General features: G+C 34.1%; 1 protein-coding gene across 3 annotated transcripts in view; it reads left to right on the top strand.

Annotated features, from left to right (window-relative positions):
* Positions 1-14,809, top strand: part of STK26 (serine/threonine kinase 26) — a 67,910-nt gene extending 53,101 nt beyond the window's left edge. For 2 of the 3 annotated variants that reach the window (XM_036443369.2, XM_045583514.1), the window contains exons 4-12: positions 1,343-1,399; positions 6,351-6,459; positions 6,549-6,706; positions 7,775-7,960; positions 9,287-9,435; positions 10,967-11,060; positions 11,528-11,590; positions 11,670-11,806; positions 13,087-14,809. In XM_036443369.2, coding sequence (XP_036299262.1) covers positions 1,343-1,399; positions 6,351-6,459; positions 6,549-6,706; positions 7,775-7,960; positions 9,287-9,435; positions 10,967-11,060; positions 11,528-11,590; positions 11,670-11,806; positions 13,087-13,111 — 978 coding nt within the window. In that variant the 3' untranslated portion in view covers positions 13,112-14,809. The remainder of the gene's footprint in view (positions 1-1,342; positions 1,400-6,350; positions 6,460-6,548; positions 6,707-7,774; positions 7,961-9,286; positions 9,436-10,966; positions 11,061-11,527; positions 11,591-11,669; positions 11,807-13,086) is intronic. The other variant, XM_036443370.2, reaches the window with a different exon arrangement.
* The last annotated feature ends 908 nt before the right edge of the window (positions 14,810-15,717 follow it).

Raw genomic sequence — 15,717 nt, 5'->3', positions numbered from 1 at the left:
TATGCATTCTCTCAATGCACCCCATTTCCTCTTGTACAACTTACTATGAAGTTAATTCTAACTGGAGTAATCGTATTCTTTTCAAACTATATACTCCCTTTCTCTTATCTGTTTAACTGAATAGGGGATATTATTCTTTCTAGGTTCTAAGTTCATAAAAATTTTCATTAATCATGGCTAAATAAAGTTGTAAAGTACATAAAAACAAAAAGCAAAAATTAAAAGAAAGCAAAATATCCAGGGTCCTTAAATTTGAAAATTGAATGAAAACACTCAGAACTCCTATTCAAAATTTCCGCAGGTTTCTATTTACTTCCTTGTTCTGTAATGCACCTTTCTTTTCCCTTTAATATTATAATTCAAAATAATAATTTAAAGCTATGGTTTATCTTTTCTGGGTATTATGAAAATTGCCAATCCTATCTAATAAAAGAGTAATATGCAGATTGACCATCACTCCAACACACAATATGGCTGCCCCCATATGGTCAAAGATCCTGCCCCCATGTAGACACAAGATGGCTACCACAAGATGGCCACCACAAGATGGCCACCACAAGATGGCCAGCAGGGGAGGACAGTTGGGAGGCACCAGGTCTGCAAGAGAGGGCAGTTGAGGGTGATCAACCTTGAAGGGGAGAGCAGTTGGGAGGGACCAGGCCTGCAAGGGAGGGAAGTTGGAGGCGACCAGACTTTCAGGGAAGGGCAGTTGTAGGGGAACAAGGCCTGCAGGGGAGAGCAGTTGGGAGGGACCATGCCTACAGGGGAGGGCAGTTAGGAGCAAATAGGCTGGCAGTGGAGCAGTTAGGCATCAATCAGGCTGGCAGGGAGTAGTTAGGGCATGATCAGGCTGGCAGTCAGAAGTGGTTAGGGGCAATCAGGAAGGCAGGCAAGTGAGCAGTTGGAAGCCAGCAGTCCTAGATTGTAAGAGGGATGTCCGACTGCCATTTAGGCCCGATTCTAGTGGGATGGGGCCTAAATGGTCAGTCAGACATCCCTCAAAGGGTCTAAGATTGGAGAGGGTGCAGGCTGTGCTGAGATACAACGCTCCCCTCCCCCAGGCACGAATTTCATACACCAGGCCTCTAGTAGTTCTATAATAAGAAACAATAATTAGCTACTTATTTAGCTATATCATAAGCTAACTAAATTTCGAGGAGGATCAAGTCTCAGAATTTTACTTTAATTTTTAATGTTCTATGTAAAAAATAATATTCAGGGTTCCAAATACCAAACTTTAGTATACTGTTTTTTAAAACTAATACATTAGTATAGTGTATCAGATTTAACGTTTATGTTATGCTCAAGTTTATAATTATACATTGTTTTGTGATTCTTGCAGGGATCAAAATTATGGATAATAATGGAATACCTAGGTGGCGGCTCAGCGCTGGATCTTGTAAGTATTTTTAAATAAACATACACATCCATGCTATAACCTCTTTTTTAATTGGAATAAACAACAGCTTTTGGGCAAGCTAAGTGGTTGCTTTTAATATGTTCACATTAAACTCTTTAGGACCTCTACCCTTAAGTAAATTTAATTATATTGCGAGATTGACCATGTTGCTCATCTCCTTAGAGTAAATAAGAAGTGCAAGTAGCTTAATAAAATCAAGCCCCTCCAATTTAGGAATGAGTGTGTCACAGTTGTCAGTTTAGTTTTACTTTGTAAGGTTATCTCTGAAAAGATTGAGTGTTCTTAGATTTTTTAAAATATATAATTAAGGTAACTGTCACTAGTGACCATGTAGGCCTATAGATCCCATTCTCTATAGTTTTCTCTTCTCCTTAATATATCATTTGGAAATGTGATGGCATTTGTGGTTGTCAAATGACCTGAAAGTGCTGCAGCACTTTTAGTGGACAGGGATGAGGATGCTAAAATTCCAGAGTGTGCAGAAATTCCACCCAATGAAGTTGTGTTCACACCGAAAACACCTTTGAGAGATACTGGTTATTTTCTCCAAATTACTGTGATTCTATCAGTGTTTTTTGTGGTGGTTTTTTTTTTTTTTTTGACATTTTACAATCTTTATTAAAATGGCATTGTATTTAAAATTCAATGTGAAGTACCAGAGGCAGCTTTGTGTAGTAGAATGACTACTGGGCTGGCCTATGGAAGTTTGAGTTTATAAGCTGGCTCTATTCATAACTAAATCATTGTGAACCAAACACACAAATTCTTGGACTTTGATGTCATATAAAACAAAGAAGTAGCACTAAGTTATTTCTAAGTTATATTTAATATTTTATGACATATTTTATTAGTATGCTTCTGCTTTTGAAATTATAGAGTATGCCACTTCTAAAAATAAGATCATCAAGTACTATTTTAATTCTTACTTTTTCAGTGGAGATGATTTTTCCTAACTAAAAGTGATTAAATATTTTAAATATGGTTTAATTCTGACTGCCAATAACTCAAAGTTTGTAATAATCCTATGAACAGAAATAGCCATAGGAGATTCTTTCCTTTAAACAGAAACATTTTTTTTTAAAGAACCATTCTTAAACCATTCTAAAGAAATGGTAATTAAACTTGATGGAGAGTTCCACTTCCTTCTAGGAATTCATCTCAGTTTAATCAGCCAAGTTAAAGAATCCTTCGTTGTGGAAAATGTGAAATATATTCTTATATTCTAAAGTTGGAGTTTCTTTTTTTTTTTTCTATTCCTCTCTAGTGATAGAACACAATTGGTGTTTCTTTGTATAATAACCCTTCATGCGTATGGAGTCAGATCTCATTCTTGTGTTGAAGTTAAATAATCTCATTTCTATTTGTCTCATCATAATTTTGTTATACAATAGTTTGTTGTTGTTTTCCATTAGCTCCACAAGAAGTCTTACAGTTGCTCCATGATCCTCTTTTCACTTTTTATATAGTAAGAGCCCTTTCCAAATTTATCACAGTTATCTAGTCTCCCATGGTGCTCACAATGTCTCTTCCCTGCTTAGTTGGCATTGACAAAGCTATTCCACTGATTTCATTAGGGTCACTGATAAGAATGATACACACATGAGACACTGGCCCAACTCTAACTAACACAATCTGTATCCCCCAATGATAGTTTGGTCAGTTTTATGAAATCTATTAATGAAATGATTGTGTAACCTTAATCTCATCCTGCCATTCTGACCTCTGCCTAATCAAATGGGAATTAGCACAAATTCAATGAACTTAAATTTTTCTTAGCCTTGTAGGGGCTAAAAATCAAGAGACCTAGGTTCTAATCCTGGTTCTTCCATTGACTAGCTGTGTTAATTTTCTTGAGTGTTAACTGAAGAAATTAAGTTAGTAGTCTATCTAGTCTTATTTTTCTAGCTATCAAATATATTATGATTTATTTATAAATATCATTTAACTGGACTTTGTAAAGAGAGCAAATGATGTCCTCATTTATATAAATACTCTATTTCTTCTCCATGTATAGTTCTGTACAAATGAATACTATCATTTGAGGAGTCTAGTAAAGGATTAGGCTTATAGGCTTAGGCTATGAGGAACAAGAGGAAAAAAAGAGGGATGCTGAACAGAAAGAATGTATCGCTTTAAGCTGGTACCTGACTAATGGAATATGACTATGACTTTTAATTTATGTCAACATTATATAGTGTATACCTCAAGATTCTCTTCCATCCTGAAAAAAAAAAGCACGTGTTGTATGTCAACAGACTTTGAGCATACTATATGATATATTTTTGAATTGCAGTGACTTACAACAAAAGCACATATAATAAGGTTAATAGAATAAAATATGAGCACCAAGGAAAAAAGAAGCAATATGCTAACTGTAAGAGAAAGCATAACATAACATGTTGCACCAGGGACAGGCTGGAAACTACCCAAATGCACAAGTATACAATCTTTGAAAGAACAAATGTTCCTCTCTTGCGTATCCTCAGTTGACAACAGAGGCATATTACCCAAGGCCAGTATGCTTCCCTGGAGGTGGAGGTATTAGCTATTAGTGCATAATCTTCAGTCCTTCAGTCTTTGGAGAGAAGTTCAAATATGTACTCTCTGTACAGTGGAGCAAAATCTTGGCATTCTTCTTCTCAAGGTTGCATTGGGAAACACACACACACACACACACACACGCACGCACGCACGCACGCGCACACACACACACAACAATAACAACAACCCTCTATTCCATATATTTTACTTTTCTTCTTTTTCCAATTCCTTTACCTCCTCTTTGTCTAATCATTATTAAGATGACCAAGGAAACATTTTAAGCACAAGTTTTGGGATAGTTTTCTATTTTGTAATGAGCCATAAAAACTCAAGTGTACCACTATCCCATTCTCATTTCTCTGCCACAAAATCTCCCCTCCCAGAGAAGCTAATGGATTTTTAGTACCTCTTTTTTGTTTGTTTTTACTTAAATATATTTTTTAAATCCTGTTTTAGGTAGAACACTGACTTATCCAGGCCACTTTTTAGAAGTCCTTCAGAATGATAGCTAGTATCCATTATATGAACCTTGCCCAATTTCTTAAGTAACTGAGAGTATACCTCTTATGGCCTTGTCAACATTTTGTGATCAGTGATACTCAGTACTAATTTTGAGTAGTATAATGTTTGTCTTTCAGTTATTTGGTAGTACCCCAGAATTTCATTGCCAATAATCAATAAAATAATATTCACTTTTTACCATTTACACTGACTTTAATCACTACTTTTTAAATATAAATTTGGGGATTAGAAGTTGATAGATTTGAAAATAAATAGATAATGTTACCTAGGAAAAGTTTCTATTGACTATGGATATGCATGGAGTGCACTTTATATCCAGACCACAGTTAATATTAAAAGGTAAGACGGAAGTATGGGTTCTATTTTAAGCTGTTAAATTTCAACATGAAAGTACCCTTTATTCAGAATAAATAAGGCATTCATGAAAGATGAAATACACAAGGTGCCAAAGGGCTGTGAACCCCTACCAATGTGAGGCAGAATGGCCAATGTTTGATTTTCACCACCTCTTCCCTCCTTCCAGCAAACAGAACTTCACCTCAGCTCTGACTTTGGTTTCCCACCCTTTCCTGTAAATGTTGTACAGTCTACTGTTTGTGCTTTATGAGGTAGCAGAATTTTAAAATAACCATTTATTTAAAGAGAGATTTTCAGTTATTCCATTACAACTTCTCCTGAACCTAATAATTGCTTCCCTTGTATTCCAGTTGAAACTATTGGCTGTGGTACAAGGATGGGGAAAGAAAGGGAAATGTTATATTTATTTAAAAAACCGTATTCTTCCATGATTTGATATTTTTTTTAAAAAAACTGTGAAAGTTTGAATAGTTTAATTATTATACTCCTGGTTAAATTTTGAGTCCCCAAAAGTCTCTATGCTTTTGCAATGTTATTAAAACACATAAATGCTAAGAACTATGCTACAGTTGACCTATATGATCAAATTGGGTTGATGCTAAAAATAAGTTAATTATAAATATTGAATAATTTTTTAAATGCAGTTTGTTTGTTTTTTATCAACCCTCACTTCTAAATATTGATTTACTTTTTGGAGAGAGTATAAGGGAGAAGGAAAGACAGAGAGAGAAAAACATTGATGTGAGAGAGATACATAAATCGGTAGTCTCCCACATGAGTCCCAACGATAACCTGGGATTGAGCCTGCAACCAAAGTAGGTAGCTCTGGACTGGAATCGAACCCAGGACCCTTCAGACTGAGGGCTGATGCTCTATCTACAGACCCAAACCAGCTAGGGCTATGTTTTTATTTTTTAAATGTGTTTTATTGATTTCAGAGAGATGAAGGGAGAGGGAGAGAGATAGAAGCATCAATGATGAGAGAGAATCATGGATCAGCTGCCTCTTGCACACTCCCTACTGGAGATTGAGTCCTCACCCCAGGCATGTGCCCTGACTGAGAATTGAAACTGTATCCTCCTGATTCCTGGGTCAGTGCTCAACCACTGAGCCACACCAGCCAGCCAATATTTAATAACTGTTGAACAAATGTAAAAATTTAAGTAACTAATTTCCTTTTTCTCAAATGAACAAATAAAGCTAGTTTTGCCATTATGTAAGTGTATCTTAAATTGTTTGTTTAAATATTTTAAAACCTCAGGATTTGGAGCTAGTATATAGGTCACACTGCTTGTATTATCATCTTTCATGATTAAATTCAATAATTAAAAAACCTTTCTATTCCTTTGACTTTTTTACTTTCTTCCCTCGCCTTTTAACTTGTTCTCACTGATTTAAATATTGGTTTAATAAACAGAACTGCTTCATACATCTAAGTGTTCCCTTATTTCGAAGATAATATCAAGTTTAAACTTTTATACATGTATGTTTGTATATTTCCCCCCCTAAGCTGCGAGCTGGTCCATTTGATGAGTTCCAGATTGCTACCATGCTAAAGGAAATTTTGAAAGGTCTGGACTATCTGCATTCAGAAAAGAAAATCCACCGCGACATAAAAGGTATACACAAATTTAATATGAACCTGAGAAAAATAGGTACATTCCGAGGAAGCTGAGATTTATTTCATTGTCTTTTTCTCCCCTCCTAGCTGCTAATGTCTTGCTCTCAGAACAAGGAGATGTTAAACTTGCAGATTTTGGAGTTGCTGGCCAGCTGACAGATACACAAATTAAAAGAAACACTTTTGTGGGAACACCATTTTGGATGGCTCCTGAAGTTATCCAACAGTCTGCTTATGACTCAAAAGTAAAGCACTGCCTATTTTTGTTTCTTATAAATTTTATATAACATACTGTCCTATTTAATAAACTGCCTTAATTTATCTTCATTTTAAAGTATTTCTAACGGGAGAGTTATGACAAATGTTGCTGCTAAATTATAAGTTCCCTGATGCTGATAATATTGAGACCCCAATCCCTTCAATTTCGTTCCATACCACTTGGAGTAAAATCCAAAATCCGTAGTATCACATGCATTGCTCACTAGATCTTTCCCTTGTCCAGCTCTTCAGCTTTATCTCATGTCACCCTCCTTTATATTATATTTGCTTCAGCGACAGTGGCTTGATTGCTGTTCCACAAACATAGCAAGCACACTTTGGCCTCAGGACTTTTTGCACTTAACTTCCCTCTATCTGGAATAACCTTTCTCCCAATCAGTTTTCTGCTTTAAGCATTACCTACACAGACTAGTCTTCTCTAGCTATCCTGTATAAATTTGCATACCCTCAACACCATCATTCATTATTTCCTTATCCTATCCTGAGTTTTTTTCTTCACAGAACTTAGCATCATCTGACATATTATCTGTCTCTTCTACTAAAACATAAGCCCCTTGAGAGCAGGGATTTTTGCCTGGTTTATTACCACCTGAATCCTCAGTGCCTAGACTGTGGTACTTGGCATAATATAGAGAATTTGATACTTTTTAAAAATAAATAAATTTTATTAAGGAACATTTATTAAGCCCACATTTCTTTTTTTTAATATATTTTATTGATTTTGTACAGAGAGGAAGGGAGAGAGATAGAAAGCTAGAAACATCAATGAGAGAGAGCTTCGATCAGCTGCCTCTTGCACACCCCCCACTGGGGATATGCCCACAACCAAGGCACATGCCCTTGACCGGAATCGAACCCAAGACCTTTCAGTCCCCAAGCCGACGCTCTATCCATTGAGCCAAACCGGTCCCGGCTAAGCTCACATTTCTTGAGAAACTTTAATATTGTTGTGACCATTAAAATTCCACTGCTACTTTGTGGCGGTATTTTGGAATGGAATTTCAAAACTATTCTTTTCTTTCTCTTAAACTTAGGCTGACATTTGGTCATTGGGAATTACTGCTATTGAACTAGCCAAGGGAGAGCCACCGAACTCCGATATGCATCCAATGAGAGTTTTATTTCTTATTCCAAAAAACAATCCTCCAACTCTTGTCGGAGAGTTTACTAAGTCCTTTAAGGAGTTTATTGATGCTTGCCTGAACAAAGATCCATCATTTGTAAGTATGTGAGGCCACTGTTATCTATTATCAGATCTACATAGAACAAATGTGTATTTTTTTTACAGTGAGGAAATACAGTGCATGTGAAAATTGTCAAAAGTCCATTCAGGAAACTGGTTTTTCCTTTATATTGCTAATTCTTTTCAGTTTTTAACAAGATCCTTAGTCCCCCCTCCCCCCCCCATCTGTGTTTTGTTGTTGTTGTTGTTATGTGTGTTTTTTTTAAATATTTTATTGATGTTTCACAGAGAGGAGGAAGGGAGAGAGATAGAGAGCCAGAAACGTTGATGAGAGAGAAACATCGACCAGCTGCCTCCTGCACACCCCCTACCGGGGATGTGCCCGCAACCAATGTACATGCCCTTGACCGCAATCGAACCTGGGACCCTTCAGTCCGCAGACCGACGCTCTACCACTGAGCCAAACCGGCTTCGGCTGTTGTTGTTTTTTGTTTTGTTTTGTTTTTTCATGGTCCATAGCTTCTTCCTTATTCTATTGATCATTTTCTATTTCAGGGGGAAATAAATTTAAGAAATAAAATTTATTTAATAGGATGTCTTTATTAAAGTATCTATATAAATATTCACAATGATTTTTATTCACTGTGTTTTCACTTTTCATGAAAAGCTATATTTTCATTTCATTATTTTAAATGTATATTTAGAAATTCCAAGATGAAATTACACACTTTTCCTGAAGTCTAGTAAGCTCCACTCATTTACAGTTGATTTTGATTACAGTTGTTTTACTATTTTTAAAATAAGGCTGCCTGGAAACTTCTAGAAACTAGAAATATATAAGAGCTGTATTCTGATTTTAATAAAATACTATGGGGGAAATATCTCCTATAGCATCTGGTATTTGTATTTAGATGCAATATAAATTAATCTGAGGGTCATAAATTGTGTGCAGCTAATACTGAAGTTACAGCCTTTCTAGTTTTCATCCTTTTTTTTTAATTTTGCAGTTAATACAATAAAGTATTTCAAAGCACTACTTTGAAATGGTTTAAATTTTACTTTATTTTCAAAATCCTGCCATGTTTTTCCCTGCTTTTGAGAAGGCTTGCTTGCCATTTTGCTGGTAGGTAGGCCATCTTTTGCCCATTGAGCTTTAACAAATTAGTAGTACCAGACAATGAATATAATTGGTTGCCTTGAGCTACTTCAAAAATAGAATTAGTATTGTCCTACAGCATTTTAGTTGTCCTCATGTATGCAGACATACTTTCACACCTTTCAACTTCGTAATTGAAACAATTTCTTACCCCCTTCAATCATAAAGAGCCTAGAAACATTTATCCATGCTTCATTTTTTCCTTAGCGTCCTACAGCTAAAGAACTGCTAAAACACAAATTCATTGTAAAAAATTCAAAGAAGACTTCTTATCTCACTGAACTGATTGATCGATTTAAGAGATGGAAGGCAGAAGGACACAGTGATGATGAATCTGATTCTGAGGGCTCTGATTCGTATGTACAAATATCGATAATTTCATTGTTATTTACATAGAGTGTTTTGATATTGTATATCTTTTAACTATGATCCAGTATGCTTTTACTAGCATAAAATATAAATTATATTTTAAAGTTTTATGTTAGAAACTGTGAAAGTTTTTTTAAAATCAGCCCATGGAGTACAATGAATTTGAAAACATGTTTTTCTTACAAGTGAGTTGCTCTAGTTTTAAATGGTCTCAGTCTAACCCCTAGTGGATACTTGAGCATATTACAAAATTTTGGAATAAGATTTTATTAAAGGTGCTATATTAGTTTGCCCAAAGTGATAAGGGGCTACATCTTCTCATACTTTGTTGTCAACCTACAAAATTCTTCTGGAGAATGACCTGCAGGCCCTTCCCACCTCTTGACCATGAACCAAACCATAGTCAGACTGGTTCATTTAAATACAGTAAGTCCTTACTTAACATTGTTGATAGGTTCTTGGAAACTGCAAACTAAAACAAAATGTTTTATAATGAAACCAATTTTACCATAGAATAATCAATAGAAACAAGAGTTAAATTCCTATGATATATGTCTAGTCACAAAAACATCACAAAGCATCTAAATAAAGCATTGAAATAAATATAAGCTATGCATACATTTAAGAAAGATGAATAATGACAAGTCAGATAATGACTTTCTAGTCCGCTTTTTTTTTTGTTCAGGGTCATGGATGAATGGAGCCTTTTGAATAGCTCAGGGCAAAAGGCGGAACCCACTTTGGACAAGACACCTTTGCATCACAGGGCCCCTCACACATACCCACACACAGAGTGGGACAACTTAGACACACCAATTCACCTCACATGCACATCTTGGGGATGCGGGAGAATGTTGAACTCTACAAAGATATTGACCCTGGCAAGGAATCTTTTTTTTAACCTTCATCAACATTATAATGAAACGATGTTATTTGAGGACCTGCTAAATTTATTTATATAGATTGATGCCCCCAAAAGTTACACTGCTTTTTACATTAACCTTTTAGTGTTTAGGTCCATAACTTAATTTAGACTAGAAAAGTCTATAGACTGCGCCAGAATTTACTTCTCCACTGGCTAAAATACTCTCAGAGTCCTTCATTGATGAGAAAGTGCCTAACTTTTGAAAGGAATAAACAAATGCCAGGATAGTTTTATATGCTGTTCTAGTGGTTGTTGGCCTTAGCTGCCCTTGAGAGTTGCCCATGGAGCCTTAAAAAAAAATAAGGCACCCTAAAGAAGATCCTGATCCGTTGAGTGAGAGGGGTAGGTGCAGGGCTTTTTATATGGTTAAAGGTTCCCATATGTGATTGTGATGTACACTTAGACTTGAGAACCATTTCTACTCTTCAATAAAATGTATTATCGACCTGAAACTGAAATCAAATGCTTTCTAATACTATATTATCTTATACATTGGGACAGTTTCTCTTAAGAGTTTGATTGCATTGATTTGGTATTTTCACCAAGCTGAATTATTTAAGAACTTATTGAAATATCTTTGGCAATCATTTCAGGGAATCCACCAGCAGGGAAAATAATACTCATCCTGAATGGAGCTTTACCACTGTGCGAAAGAAGCCTGACCCAAAGAAACTGCAGAATGGGGCAGTATGTACATGAAGATGATCACTTCCTCCTGATAGATTTTTTCAAACTATGTAATGAGGTTTTGATGGTCAAAATTATTGGAATTTAATACCCCTAAAATGCCTGTCTACTTCACTGTGTCCCTAGTATACTGCATTTGTCATTAGTTATGAGCTAATTAAGAAAAGGTCATAGAAATAATTTATGTGGCCACTTGTATAATTTTAAATGTATTTTACCTAGAGATACATATATATCCAGTGAAATCATGAATATCTATTATAATCCTAGAAGTTAGAAACCTTCTGGATGATGGATGAAATTAGTGATGGAAAAACAGCATGGAGATTTGCCTTATATTGGGTATTTTTTTGGGGGGGTGGGGTGGGGGGAGGATTCAAATTAATGCACATTAACCACAGAAAGAAAACAAAAATATCAATGAATGTTTTAATTTCATGTGTATAACCTATATTATTTGTTCAAAGGAAAAAGAACTTGTGCAAACCCTGAGCTGTTTGTCTATGATAATCACACCTGCATTTGCTGAAGTAAGTACAGATTCATCATTGACTATGTATCTTAAGAAATACAGTAATTTTAAATATTATAGCTATTGTTCTTTTTCAGCTTAAACAGCAGGATGAGAATAATGCTAGTAGGAATCAGGCAATTGAAGAACTCGAGAAAAGTATTGCTGTGGCTGAAGCCGCCTGTCCTGGCATCACAGATAAAATGGTGAAGAAATTAATTGAAAAATTTCAAAAGTAAGTTTGAAATGTCATTAAAAAAAAACCCAAAACTCTTTTGACATTTTCTGTTGGATGTTAATTTATAATGCAATATAATTACCTTGATTCAATTATTTAAATTGTTCCTTACAAAATCACTTTTTTATAGTCGTATGCTTAAAAACTCTTTTATTCTATAATGCATGAACTGTCTATTGTGTTATGTGTTCTCCACCCCATGTCAAATCTCCTTCCATCACCATTTATTCCCCTTATACTCTCTTCTACCTCCCTCCTACCCCCTTTTCCTCTGGTAATCACCATGCTATTGCCTGTGCCTATGAAGTCCTTGTGTGGTTGTTATTTGTTTGTTTGTTTGCTTGTTTGATTGTTTTTGCTTAATTTTATTAACCAATGTTGCCACAATAAACTGAATTAAATTTCAAAAAAGTTTTTTGCTTGTTGCCCATTTTAAACATTAGCTTTTAGAATTATTATCTTCAGGCATTACAAAGTAATTTTATGCCCCCCCCCCCCACTTTCCCTGCTAGATGAAGTCTAGACAAAAGATTATGTATGGAATGTATTTTTATCTGGGCCCTTGTAAACATGGTTTAGGAATGCATTCATTTTTGCCACTACTCTCATTACACCACTATTTACAGTTTCCAGTGCTAAAATCCATAAATTTAATCCCCATAAAAAAATAAGGAAAGGATTTTAGGTAGAGGAACTCAATGAAGGCTATAAATGTTCCTTATAATTAATTTTAGTTTCTATATTGTGACTTAACCTGTTGATTTAATTTTTTTTAACATTCAACACAGTCCTTCCATTTAATTTTTAAATGCTCTTTTGAACAAGGCTTTTGTGCAAATACACAACTCCTTAGCTCAAGTACGTTATGAGGGAATACTAATTTTAGCCTTAATCGCATTATATCGCTTCTTGTTGCATCTTTATATTTCTTTGTATCACTGGCATCAAGTAGGAACAAACTATAAAGCCTATAAAAGCATACACACTTATAGATCTTTAGATCTGATAAAACCTACTTGTACTTATAACCTAAAACTCCTTAGGTTTTAATGGAAAACTCCTCCCTGTTTTCCAATTTGTAAAAAAAATCAACTGCCAGTTGTAAAATCAAATGTGGAAGGGATTTTTGAACTTTAAATTTTTAACATCTACATGTTAGGATTCAATGGTAAATGATTTACTTTGTTGAATCTGTTTCTTTATTGTAGATTTCATACAGATGTGAAATATAAACATGCATAGTTGTATATCAATATAAGTTTTTCTTAATATTGTAGGTGTTCAGCAGATGAATCCCCCTGAGAAACTTAATATTGGCTTTCATTTCATGTGGACTCAGAGAAACCCACCAAAGTCACTTCAAGCTTAACAATACTTAACTCATGAGCTCCATGTGCCTTTTGGATCTTTGCAACATTGAAGATGTGAAAGAAGCTATTCAACTATTTTGTGATGGTGTTTATCATTTTATATTTTAAAGAGATTATTTTGTAAGGAATAACTTTTAAAACTATAGTTTCATCTGTTTTCTAGTAAATGTTGAGATATAGTTTTGCTTTTAGATATCATTATTAAGTTACTAGGATGAATACCTTTCATGTTTTGATCTTATATCCTGATGAAACATACAGGTCTCTCAAAGTCATTCGAAATATTCAACTTTTATAAATCATCAAACCTCAAAAAGCTTTTTTTAAAAAAATACAAGCATGTTCTAAAAATTACTGTGGGTGGAGTGGAGAGGTACAAACAAGTTATACAATACCTTCTTACAAGAGAAATTTTTAATAAACTCTTGGAAATGGTACCTGGAAAACCATTGACTCTTCTACAAAGTTGGTATGATATTCCAGGTAGCTCAATGACGATCACATTAAAGAGCCCTGTGTTTAAAGTATTTATGGGCAACATGTAGCAACAGGGGTACTTCTTGGTGTGCAGTATTTACCTTCTCTTTTAGAAGAGAAAATTAACTCTTATTTAACATGGTTGAGGATTTAATGCAATGCCAAGTAATACTGTAGGAATTAGTCTTCATTTTTAAAATCTTCAATTCAAATAGCATATTATATTCTTAGATTTGGGGAGCTTAAAAAGCTGCTCTTCATGTGATTAAAACCTGGTCAACAGGTAGGAATATAATTTACACCAGCATATTTTTGTCATGGTAGTAAAGTATGCTATAAACTATTTATACATTTTTGCTCTTCATAATTATCCAATACATAAGCATCATTGTTCATTTTTGAAAGGGTATTTAAATAGGAATTTTCTGGTTCATATGAAAGTAACCATAGTACAGGATGATTTCTGTCTGTACAAAGGTAAGTTAGACTGTACAGTTAATTTTCAGTTATATTTATGGTACTGTTATATGGGTAATACTTTTTTTTAAGCCCAGTACTAGTATATATATTATGCCTGTTTAAGTTCTGAACTGTAGTTGTAGAATTATTGATACTAGTTAATTTTGATGCTTGATGTTTTATTATTTGGAACTGCACAATTTCATTTTGTACAAAAGTCGTTTTTAAAAATCTGAATAATTGCCAAATATTAGAAGAAAGATATTCTTCAAGTAAAGAATATGGTTTTTAATCAAAGTGGCCATTACCTCCTCTATTTTGTAACAACGAAGACAAGTTTTTGTCATGTCATATGCCAAGAAAATTCTTTTCATTGGTGCCTATACTTTAATAATTACTTTTAACACGTATTTTCAAGTGATGGCTCAGTTAAAATTTTCAACTTTTATGTAACTGAAGCTCAATTACATTTTATAATCTGTAGAGGTCAGGAAATAAATTTGCCACTCATATCATGAGTTAAAAGAATTTTTTTAATTTATAAATTGTTTGTTTGAAACTTTACATCACAACTGCATTATAAATATAAATTGTATTGCTTATTCGTTGTAGTTAATAGTCCAGTAAACTGTTTCTAGGTGAAGCGTACTCCAGTGTTTGAGGAGAATAAAATAAATATTTAAATTTTCTGGTCCTCAGTGTTTATTTTCTTGAGGAATATATGGTGTGGTGGTATTTTAATTGTTTCAAATCATTTCCCCTTTGTCCTCTAATTTATTGTGAGAATTTTAATACTAATTGGAACCTAAAAAACATTTTTCAAATTTTATTAAGCATTGATTATAGCTACAGTGAATATATGTCCTCATTTCCACCTTCTATCCTGACAAAATTATTAACAGAGTACTCTTTCACTCAAAAATGTTCTATGTTGGACAATAAATTATATGTTCCCTCTGATTATAGTTTTTATTAGGAAATCTTAAAATTTGAATCCTGTAGTTCTCTGGGGAAAGCAAACTTTACAAAGACTTATAGAAATTGAAACAAGAAACAACATATAAGCCTAAATTAATTTGAGTTTTTCCTAGAGAAAAAGTCAAAGATGAACTTAATATAGGTTTGAGGGTATTTAGGATTAATATATAGGTGATTGGACTTCAATAGTGAGGTGGGCAAAATTAGGTTTATAGTTGTGAGTATGTGAATCAGAGTTAATAAAGCTATTGTAATAATCAAAACCTGCATGTCTTTTTCCATACAAACAACTCTCATCCCTGTATATTCTTATTATAAACTATCTATTCTATAACTTGTAAGTTACTGGACACAATTTCAGGAGCAGGAAAGAAAGTGCTAGAATATGGGAAAGGGGTAAAGGAAAGTATATTAAAAGAAATTTTTCTGATGTAAAGACTAGGAGAATAAGGAAATTATTCTATCCATCTTTTCTCCATTATATGAAAATAGCTTGCTTATATAATTGAAACATTTTTAAAGTTAGTAATTAACATTATCTTATATGCTTTACTCAAAATTTAATTCAGTAAACCAAAAGATGATCTTAAATAGAATGCTGTGCCTTCCAGGGGGAAGAGTAGA

This window comes from Pipistrellus kuhlii, unplaced genomic scaffold, assembly GCF_014108245.1.
Source record: "Pipistrellus kuhlii isolate mPipKuh1 unplaced genomic scaffold, mPipKuh1.p scaffold_m20_p_19, whole genome shotgun sequence".
Classification (NCBI taxonomy): Eukaryota; Metazoa; Chordata; class Mammalia; order Chiroptera; family Vespertilionidae; genus Pipistrellus; species Pipistrellus kuhlii.
The sequence above is the reverse complement of the archived record's forward strand: the minus strand, read 5'-3'. Positions and strand labels throughout refer to the sequence as shown.